The sequence below is a fragment of the Vigna unguiculata genome, chromosome 8 (assembly GCF_004118075.2).
Source record: "Vigna unguiculata cultivar IT97K-499-35 chromosome 8, ASM411807v1, whole genome shotgun sequence".
Taxonomy (NCBI): domain Eukaryota; kingdom Viridiplantae; phylum Streptophyta; class Magnoliopsida; order Fabales; family Fabaceae; genus Vigna; species Vigna unguiculata.
In genome coordinates, this window is record NC_040286.1 from 38,160,498 (window position 1) to 38,171,529 (window position 11,032).

General features: G+C 35.3%; 2 protein-coding genes across 2 annotated transcripts in view; both read right to left on the reverse strand.

Annotated features, from left to right (window-relative positions):
* Window positions 1–4,284, reverse strand: part of LOC114195318 (NPC intracellular cholesterol transporter 1) — a 29,047-nt gene extending 24,763 nt beyond the window's left edge. The window contains exons 1-5 of the mRNA XM_028085738.1: window positions 4,100–4,284; window positions 3,968–4,023; window positions 3,788–3,887; window positions 3,576–3,683; window positions 3,031–3,147 (exon numbers count right to left, since the gene is read on the reverse strand). Of these exons, the coding sequence (XP_027941539.1) occupies window positions 3,031–3,147; window positions 3,576–3,683; window positions 3,788–3,887; window positions 3,968–4,023; window positions 4,100–4,135 (417 nt within the window). The 5' untranslated portion in view covers window positions 4,136–4,284. The remainder of the gene's footprint in view (window positions 1–3,030; window positions 3,148–3,575; window positions 3,684–3,787; window positions 3,888–3,967; window positions 4,024–4,099) is intronic.
* Window positions 4,285–6,095: 1,811 nt separating this feature from the next.
* On the reverse strand, window positions 6,096–9,078 carry LOC114194495 (probable serine/threonine-protein kinase PIX13). Its single transcript, XM_028084757.1, has 6 exons — window positions 8,781–9,078; window positions 8,323–8,681; window positions 7,775–7,910; window positions 7,516–7,655; window positions 6,927–7,050; window positions 6,096–6,776 (listed from the first exon to the last, which is right to left on the reverse strand). The coding sequence occupies exons 1-6, from the start codon at window positions 9,022–9,024 to the stop codon at window positions 6,373–6,375; spliced, it is 1,407 nt and encodes a 468-aa protein (XP_027940558.1). The 5' UTR covers window positions 9,025–9,078; the 3' UTR covers window positions 6,096–6,372.
* Between the last annotated feature and the right edge of the window lie 1,954 nt (window positions 9,079–11,032).

Here is an 11,032-nt window from a genome sequence, read left to right on the forward strand (position 1 = left end):
TCAAAACTGAAGTGGTTAAAGGCAAAATGCAAAAGGAATAAATTTCATCTGCTTCAAGGAGTTTTCCGCAATTTTGTTTGCCTCAGTGGTGTTATGAGATTGTTCATCAGAGACATTTACACCTTTGTACTCACAAATACGAGAGATTAGCAAGGAATACGAGAGTGGATATTGAGGCAATCTCTTGGCTTTGAGCATTGTGTCAAGAATGATGTTTGGCCAATGGATAGGAATGTGATTGAGCATAACATAGATGATCATGAGATCTGCTTCACTGCACTATTCGTGATTTGTACCACGTGGACATAAAATCCAGACAATAAGATAGTGAAGTAGACGCTCATCAACTTTGAGAGGTCCTGCTAGCAATTGTCGGCCTATTTCTTGATCTGGTCTTCGCATAAAGGATCTATAGGCGAATATTCTGTTGAATCGTTCAATGCCAGCAGTGAGGATTGAAGATGTGCCATCATGAACGAGAAATTGAGCAACATTTTCCCAAATATCATCATCCAGAATGATGTCGAAGCCTTTCACTTTTGTAAACCCACTCCATCTCTGAATTTGTAGTTGAAGTAGAAGGCTCGTACCAAATCGGGATAGTAGGTGCCTTGCATCTCTGTGAAGAATTTGACCCCTTGTTCAGCAAGAAAAGCAGGAATTGTGAAACATCAATTGACAAACCATTGAGATTTGATGAATTTCGGAGTGATAAGGGGCATGTCTTTCCACAATATGATGAATTCAGATCTTCTATCTTCATTTGAAATCCAACCTTCAATGGAGGCAGTCCTAGGTGCAGTTGAGGGTTGAGGAGCACGAGATGCAGTTCTTCTGCGGGTAGGAATCTTCCTACAAGAAGGTTCAGCCATTGTTGAAGTGAAGGAGAAGGAAACTTTGAGAGTTTTTTTTTTTTTTTGAGAAAATGAGTTTCTTTGAAGGTGAGAAAAGAGTGTACTAGCGACCAAAATGGCTGATATTTGATAATCGATTATTACATGTCGTTGGACCAAATAATTTCAAAAACTAGCCGTTGTAACGGCTAGATTTGCATTAAAATACATGTATATGGTCGTTGGAGACATTCCTCTATAAATATCAGCCATTTTGGTCGCTGGTACACTCTTTTCTCATCTTCAAAGAAACTCTCATTTTCTCAAAAAAAAAAAATCTCAAAGCTTCCTTCTCCTTCACTTCAACAATGGCTGAACCTTCTCGTAGGAAGATTCCTACCCGCAGAAGAACTGCATCTCGTGCTCCTCAACCCTCAACTGCACCTAGGACTGCCTCCATTGAAGGTTGGATTTCAGATGAAGATAGAAGATCTGAATTCATCACATTGTGGAAAGACAAGCCCCATCTCACTCCGAAATTCATCAAATCTCAATGGTTTGTCAATCGACGTTTCACAATTCCTGCTTTTCTTGCTGAACAAGGGGTCAAATTCTTCACAGAGATGCAAGGCACCTACTATCCCGATTTGGTACGAGCCTTCTACTTCAACTACAAATTCAGAGATGGAGTGGGTTTTACAAAAGTGAAAGGCTTCGACATCATTCTGGATGATGATATTTGGGAAAATGTTGCTCAATTTCCCATTCATGATGGCACATCTTCAATCCTCACTACTGGCATTGAACGATTCAACAGAATATTCGCCTATAGATCCTTTATGCGAAGACCGGATCAAGAAATAGGCCGACAATTGCTAGCAGGACCTCTCAAAGTTGATGAGCGGCTACTTCACTATCTTATTGTCTGGATTTTATGTCCACGTGGTACAAATCACGCACAGTGCAGTGAAGCAGATCTCATAATCATCTATTCTATGTTCAATCACATTCCTATCCATTGGCCAAGGATCATTCTTGACACAATGCTCAAAGCCAAGAGATTGCCTTAATATCCACTCCCGTATTCCTTGCTAATCTCTCGTATTTGTGAGTACAAAGGTGTAAATGTCTCTGATGAACAATCTCATAACACCACTGAGGCAAACAAAATTGCGGAAAACTCCTTGAAGCAGATGAAATTTATTCCTTTTGGGAATACTTACATTCACAAGGATGATATGCCTCCCTCAGACCATGAAGAAGAAGAAAATCCTCCCACTGCTCCTATTCCCCCTGTTGACACAAATATTGGAGCATCCAGTGGTGTTGGTGGCTCATCCTCTTCTTTAGAGGATCACATTTTAAACCTAAACCAAAGACTTGAAGAATTCTTTCTCCTCTCCACTCACCGACATGAAGAAGTCACTGGCATAATTAGAAGACTGGATTCTAGGATTTCTAATTTAGAACATTTTAAAGAAGTCACTGGCTTAATTCTAGGACTAAATTCACCCCCCTCTTGGTTTTTGTCCAAACGCTTAAACATTCCGCTGCGCGATACCAACAGAATCTTGGGCTTTAGATTCTTGTATGCAAATAAAATAATTTGGTTGGGTGGTATTATTACTAAAGCATGTTCATGAAATATTTGTTTCTCTCTTCTTTAAAAAATAAATAGCAAAAGTCTTAGCCCATTAGGTGAGATCCGCTAAATGGATCACACAATGCTATTCAGTTTGATTAAAGACCAAATCTTCATTGATATCATTGACCACTAGATCCCTTCCTCTAAATGACTTCCTCCAATGTCTTTAGCCTCCCTTCTCCCCATTATAAAACCATGCAATCCACTCTCCTCACTAATGTCTCCTATGGTCTTATTTCTTGTGCCCAAACCATTTGTTCCCAATTAAAAGATAAAAATATAACAACGTTGTACCTTATGCAAACAAGAAAGTTTTGGGTTAGTAAAAAGAAGGAAAATCACACCAGCAATACAATGGCAAATTATTGCGGTATTCAAAAATCATACACCTTTTTGTACATACCTAAAGACCAGCACAACCACGAAAGTGCACAAGTTAACATACTAGTTATTTATAAAACATTCTCGTAACCAAAAAAGTGCCATCCGAAAATATAAAATATCAAGAAAACAGTGTTACTGCAAAACAAGTTCGGAAAAGGAAAGCCTGACCTCTAAAATAGAAGTCACATTGATGAATAAACTCTGATTAGGAGAGCAAGAAAGTTCACAAAAAAGATTTAGGAAATTCCTCAAGCATGATGGACAGCCCACTAAAATTGGTACCGCCTGCAATATACAATACATTTATGTTACTGCATTATAAACACAAACAAAATTCAGATAAGGGTTGCTTGGTGAATATATCACGTCAGCGAGATGATTAATGAGAGTAGTAAGAGAATATTAATAAAGTAATTAGACATAAACTGTGCACATCCTCCCTCGTCTCCTCTATATTATCCCTGCATATTAGATAAGATTTTAAGATAAGCTGGACTAAATAAATAAAAGAAGCAATTTATCATAAGCGGAAAGAGCAGTTTCCGACACGAACAGGCGATATCACAACCTCATATTTAGCCAAGAGCAAGCTAACGTAACCGGCCACAGCCAAAATCACTAAGCACATGCATCTCTTGTATTTCACATTTAACCAAGAAAACGAGTTACACACATAAAACCAGAGGCTGCGATAGCAGAGAAAGATAACTTGCCTGTTGAACTTGGACTCTTAGTGTGTCAAACTGATCCGCCGTACAGCAAACATTTCCCGTAATAGTGGGACACAAACTTTGAATTTTGGCAGACAGCAGGTCGTCAGGCTGGAGTTAGAAACCAAAGCAGCAGAAAGCGGTTAAATCAAAGAATGGTGAAGGTGGTGGGGCATGGGCATCATCAAGAAGTAAATAACAGATGAACGAATTACCTTGACTGAAGGAGAACCATAGGGACAGTTGAGAGCCTTCCCATCACTGCGTTGACCGCATATATCATACATTGCGCAGTATTCTTCAGAATGTTTAGCCCTAAGAGAAATTAAATGATTATTACAAATTACTGGTTTGGAAAATGTGAAGATCATCTCCAAAAGTATATTTAGTCATACCTATACGTTTCATGCTGTGACGCTGCAGAGAGCGAAGGCGAAGATAGCAAGAATACCTACGTAGTTATGGCAGCGTGGTCAAAGTTCAAGTCAACGAAGCGATCGATGAAATAGAGAGAAATAAATTCTTGCCTGTAACAGAAAAGCAACGGAGAAGATGATATCCATTGTCGTTCAGTGGAGATTGCAAAGAAAGGTAACGCAGAAGAATATCACTCGATGATCCTCCCACTACTCAGTAATACTCACGCGCGGGACACGAGTCCTGCGTGCCTTCGTTTCTTAATGTCTTCTTTCTTGCCTCTTCCTCTAAACGGAACCTACAAGGCCAGTTATTCTATGTGGGCCCTTTTTTTCCACCAATATCTTTCTCAACAAAAATCGTCTTGTATTCTTTCTTTACAACTTCTTTTTTAACGTATTTTAATTTATTTTATTTATTACAGAATTATACAATAAATTTCGAATCATATATTTAAATATTTTTTTATATAAAAGTAAATTATCGCTAAACTCAATATAAAAAAGTTTAAAAGTTAAATTTGTTTCATTTTATTTACAATTGATTATAAATCCAAAAGCAATTTTTTATGCTGTGGAAAACAAAAACATAAAGAAGAATTTTTAACATAAGATTAATTATATAAAAGTTATCTAAAATCCAAAACTCAGTGTTTCAATGCATCACTAAACACAGTGTATTAATATTATTTTCTCCTTACTTTTCTTGTTTCTCAGTTTATTTCCTCCCTTTATCTAAAACTTGGGTGACATTTCTGTGGTATGTTCTGACTTCAATATAAAAAGAATTTCTTGAAGATATATAGGCATGTTAGAATATAATCAAGATATTATTTCTTGAATCTTTCTAAAATTTGTTACTTCTTTGAATTAAATAATGAATTTCTTGTAATTATTCTTTTAGTTGCAATCGAAACAGTATTCAAATACGAGAAAAAAAAAAAAAAAAAACTATGACTCGTACCTTGAGACGAAAACATAAGCAAATCATAACAAACCAAAATAAAATGTTGAAGTTTTACGTGGATGGTTACAGACAAACGCAAAAATTATAAATTCGACATGGTTAAGTATAATAGTTAAGTGTACTTAAAGAAAGTAAGTGTCAATTAGATTATTCTTGTTGGTGCGGGTTCTGCCTCCTCTCTTTGGTGAATAAGAACGTTGGAAGTTTCTTTAGGAGTTGGATGCAGTAGATAGAACATTGGCTTGAACAATTTGTTGTTCTTGAAAACGATGTTTCTGAAAACATTCTTCTTGGGCTAAAAGCAAAGCTTCTATCTCTTCAACAATGATCGATTCTGGAAGTAACAGCAATGATGAAACTATCATAATTTTCGCTGAGCCCATCAAGAATAGTGTCAGTGTGATCATCGGAAGAGAAAAGAAATATTGAAGGTATGTGTGGGAGAAAAGAAGAACGATCTTGAGTGGGTGTAGAATTGCCATTACCAGCGGTAAAAAAGATGAGGAAGAGGTAGGTCATGATGCCAAAAAAAAAATGACTCTGATACATATATGAATATAGAGAAAGAGAAGAAAAGGAGAGAAGCTGTAAGGCATGACTGATAACACCGTAAATGAGATATATATATAGAGAGAGAGAACAGATACCAGATAACAGTCAAGTTGTAGTAACTTTCAAGACAATTAATTGCCAACTAATACTATCCTTCAAAAAATTTCAATTAATACTATTGATTTTGCAATAGTTGAATTGAAACCATAAATTTGATACAAGAAAAGAAAATAAAGGGTTAATAATAAATGTAAAGATTTATATTTGTTACTAACTCGTGGTTTCCTTCCGTCACAAGTTTTGTTAATTAATACATATTAATTAAATCAACCATACCAAACCTTATTGAATAAAAATGTTGTGCATAGCTGACGCAATTAAAAAATATAATCTTAGATCATTATGAATAAAAGTTTGTTTTACAATAATTGCTCTACCAGATTCATAATTATTTTTAATTAGTTAATAGTTTAAATTTTGTACACTAATAATGTATAAAACATTAACTTTTAAAAACCTTCTAACAGTATCTCTTAAAAATTTACATTTTTTCAACTAGAAAACTACTATATGCATTACTTCTTCAACTAGAAAAGACTAGTCATCTGTTTAAACAATGATAGACATTGGAATCAAGAAAGACTAGTCAATTTTAATGCAGCCACTATTCTGATACTGTTGTCATGGACCTTGCCATCTGTTTAAACAGAACACAAACGATGATTTACACTTTACAGTACTAATATATGTTTGGTTTACCCGTACAAATCTCTGAGCCAAGAAATACATTAAAAATGAACAAGTGGCAAACTCTTGAATGGAGACAAAACAACACAACCAAAGGGATTAGTTTTCTCAAGAGAAACTAGTAACTACCGTCTTTAAGTGGAGAACGATGGTGCACAGCCTGGTGGGCTTGACGAGTATGATTAGATCGTAATTTAGGCTCCACAGGCTTTTCATTGGCAGCTTGAATTCGCTCCAAACTCTCCAAAACCTCCTTCATTGATGGCCGTTGTTTGGGTTCAGATGCAAGACATTTCAAAGAAAGCTGAGCTATACGGAATGCAGCTTTCGATGGAAACTTTCCTTCCAATCGAGAATCCATAATGCCCTTCAACTTTCTTCTGTCATGCAGGTATGGTTTCACCCACTCTGTTAGATTATGTTGCCCACTTGGACGGTTCGAATCAAGTGCTCGTAGCCCTGTTAGTATTTCCACCAAAACAACTCCAAACCCGTATACATCACTTTTCACATATAGATGCCCTGTATCATAAACAACAATTTCAAGAATCAATTTAAATTTTTAGCCCAATACGGTTGCATCAATAACATCAGACTACACAAAGAGTTTTGGAAAGAGAAAAAATGAAGTTTTACTTAATATGCACTAATATTAGAACAGAGTTATATTACCTGTGGCTACATATTCAGGAGCTGCATAACCGTATGTGCCCATCACCCTTGTTGTCACGTGAGATTGACTAGCTGAAGGACCCAACTTTGCCAAGCCAAAATCAGATATCTTCGCGTTATAAGACTGTAGCATGACAGAAACTAATTAAGTTGTGCACCCAATGGTACATACCGAACTAAAACGATTTCTGAAGAAAAAAAGGTGAAAAGCATTGATTGTGTCAATATGTGGTAACATGGGAGCAGTAAATATATGCGTGTGTTTAGACCAAGATCTCAGTAAATACTTTCTTAAATATACTTCTCTGGTAAATACTTTCTTAAATACACTTCTCTGGTAAATACTTTCTTAAATACACTTCTCTGGTAAATAATTGTAAGAAAGAAAAACAAGAAAAAAAAATTAAATAAACTTCTACACAAGCTAAAATCAGTTGATGTACAAGTTAAAAAGTAAACGTTTAAAGAAGCTAGAAGAGAGCTTCTACGAGTTGATTTATGCATGTGGTAAATTTAACTTACGGAATAATTAATTTTCAATTATATAAGCTTATTTTGCTAAGATTTGTCAGGGTGTTGCGAAGCTCACCCCATCAAGCAAGATATTTGAGGCTTTGAAATCTCTGTAAATTACTTTCTCGGATGTATGCAAGAATGCAAGACCACGAGCTGCTCCAATTGCTATCTTAAGCCTGATGTCCCAAGGAAGTGGTTGAACGGCAGAACCTCCTACAATTAAAATAATGTAGCTTTTAGCTGTAAAATATGCATTTATTTTTCCATTTTATTTCATACTTGAACTGATAAAATATACTTGCCAAGACAGTGGTATCTAATTAAGCACTCACTTCCAAATAGATGATTTTCCAAACTTCCTTTTTGCATGAACTCATACACCAGAAGAAGTTCCGTCTCCTCCAAACAGTATCCCAACAGTTTAACAAGATTAGGATGGGAAAGACGACCAAGAAAGTTTACTTCGGACTGCACCAAATGAATAAACCATTAGTCAATGATTAAATAGTTTGATGAAACAAGTAACAGAACAAGAGATTAATGCACCTATACGAATTTGAGATCTTAGACTTTTGTTTCGTAAAGCAGGTAATTGTCAAATAAGTAAGAAACAGTGTGCTGATTCTGCTACAATTAGCCTTTATCATAAAAGGGAAGGAAAATTGCATGGAATGATTCAGTTATTGTTTAATTAGCCTTAACATTTTTTTTTATTCTAGTTCCAAATACAGAGCATGTGTTTGCTTAAAATCTTTTGGGGCAAGCAGAAGATGCATAAAATTTCATAGAAATTACATAAGATAAATGATATGTCAGAGAAAGCAGGAGGAGAAAAGTAAAAGGCGTTTGGTACAGTTATCCACATCACATGAAGAATTACCCGCCACTCTTCAATTCCTTGTAAGCTTTCAGAGTTGAGTTTTTTGACGGCAATGACTGTTCCGCTTCCACCCTTTGACGCGCCCTTCTCTTCAAGCCAACCCTTGAAGACTTTTCCAAAACCTCCCTCTCCAAGAACCGTATCAGCCCTGAAATTCCTAGTTGCAGCTTTCAAGTCGGCAAAGGAGAAAATCCTCAAATTAGAGGTGGGTAAGATCTGTCCAGTTGGATAAGGTTGATCATCGCTTGACACTGAGAACTTGCTATTTACGGAGCTGTTCCCACTTCCAGAAGTAGTAGTAGTTGTGGTTGTGGTAGTAGTATAGCTGCCGCTGATGGTCTGAGATGTCGCCGGCGTGGCTAAACAGCGATGCGATGAATTAGCGAAGGGAAAAACATAAATGAAACGAAAACATGTGGGAAACAAAAGGAACTCAGAGGAAAAGGTAAAGAACAAACCTGTACTAAGGTTACCGGTGGTTGTTGGGGTTACCTCGCTGTGAGGCTGAGAACCCCAGCAGTTTCCCATTGAAACGGTGCCGAAAGAACAATTTTGTGGCTCCTTCGATCGGTGAAGACCAGACCTTGGTGCTGCCTCCTGGTCTTCGCTCTTTTGGGTCCAATAATTGAAATTAGCTTTGGCTGAACCTATGGGATGGAATGGACATGTATGTGTGCAGCAAAAGCAAAAGTAATGGACCATGGAATGCAAAGATTATTTATTAATTGTTACGGTCTTGACAAATTAAGTCACATGGACTCAGTCTCTGTTTAACGTGGGAAAGGGAAATTTGGATTTTCTGATATTTTTTCTACTGAAAATTTTATATAATTTTAAATATATTAAAAAAAATAAAATACCAACATCAATATATTTTATTTTTAATGCTCACAATACCAAAAAATCCAGAGTAAAAGGGAAAGAGCCTATGCTCCATCCTTATAGTCTTCAAGTCAACTCTCGTGACAATGAGATCCTTTATTTTGTTTCGTCAAATCAACCTAATCTGTTCAAACAAATCGGACACGCACACGCCTCCACTATCCTATTTCAATTTCTGACTTATATTTAAAATCAGCTTATAAAATAAATCATCTCTCACATTTCATGTACCAAACAAATGTTTGACTAAGAAACCCACGGCATCTGCGTTCCCTTCCGCGCTTTCGCGTTCGCTGTTTGGTTGCGTTGCGTCGTTACGGTGTGAAATCGTTTCACCAATTTCCAACACTGTTATGGCGCCGTTGAATATTCCCCGTACATATAGATTGCGATTGCAGATATTCCCCCTCAATTTTCTATAAATTTTTAGTTCACAACTTCTTTATGGTCTTCTTCTTACAATGCTAACACTTGAATCAAAACTATAAGTACCACGAACTATTTAATTGCATGTTTTAAAGATAGATAGGTTTGTTACTTTTATGCACGTTAATCCGTAAAACTTTGTGTCATGTATGCATCATAACATTTGAGATAACTAGTGTGGGAGATAGACATGATTCTACAGATACAGATTAATATGATATATGTTTATTATCTCACTCCATGTTTAATATATAAAAATCATAAAATACGTAATAATATTTATGTAATTAATTTCTCAAAATTTATGTCTTTTGTATAAGTGTTAGACGCAAACTTTATTACACAAAAAATTACGTCCGATTATGATTAGTGTTCTCTAAAAATATCTTATTAAAAGAAATAACTCTAGCTTTTCATATAATAATAATTACATATATAATAATCGAGGTATCAGGGTGTCGGAACATAAAAAAAAATCGTGAAGGTTAACCATAACTTCGGGTTTTGTTAAATACTTAAGAGTGTTCAAGTGTGAAATGATAATGTGGGCTGATATAACCTGTTTAAGTTTGTTCTGTGAGTTCAAAACATTGGTTAGTCTTGCGGGTTGGTTTGAGTAATTAAATGTTTTTATTTTATTTAGTAAATAAATATTGCATACATGAATTTGTGCTCAAAATTTAACTGTCAATCTCACACATATGCAGCATCATAAATGAAGTGTTAGTTTGAAATGAACAATTACATGTGGAACTTAAAAAAATATGCAAAAATCATGTATCAAATTACATGTGCAAAAAGTTATGCCGACCGGTTAATCATGTATCAAATTACATGTACAAAAAATTATGCCGGCTAGTTCTCCTCGTCCTATCTCATGTTTGCGTGGATTACAAGTAATGCAGACAAGAATTCAATTTGTTCAAAAATAATTTTCAAATATAAAAATATTTTTCTTCTTCTTCTATAAAATACAGAATTTGTTCAAAAATACTTTTCAAATATAAAAATATTTTTCTTCTTCTTTTTCTTCTTCTTCTATAAAATACAAAATTTGTTCAAAAATACTTTTCAAATATAAAAATATTTTTTAAATTGAATAGTCCGAAAAATGTTTTTAGTTCTGAAAATATTTTTGAAATATATAATTTTAAATATATTTGGATTGAATGCTCTGAAAAGTAATTTTAAAATCCAAAATCAGTATTGAAAAATTGAAAAATAAAAATGTAAAGTTTTTATTGTACTTGTAACGAGTGATGTTTTGGAAATTGCAGATTTTATAGGGTGTAGAAAGAAAAAAATGGAGTGCAGTACCAAATCACGACTACGAGCAAATCAACCACAACAATCACCTCCCCCTACCAAGCAATGCACAAATAGAATTGAGGGCATTTTTGTC

Coding starts and splice junctions, on each gene's coding strand:
- LOC114194495 (XM_028084757.1), bottom strand. CDS start 9,024: ATGGTCCATTACTTTTGCTTTTGCTGCACACATACATGTCCATTCCAT. Junction 7,051..7,515: donor CAAATATCTTGCTTGATGGG/GTGAGCTTCGCA, acceptor GTCATGCTACAG/TCTTATAACGCGAAGATATC. Junction 6,777..6,926: donor TCCTGAATATGTAGCCACAG/GTAATATAACTC, acceptor TTTATGATACAG/GGCATCTATATGTGAAAAGT.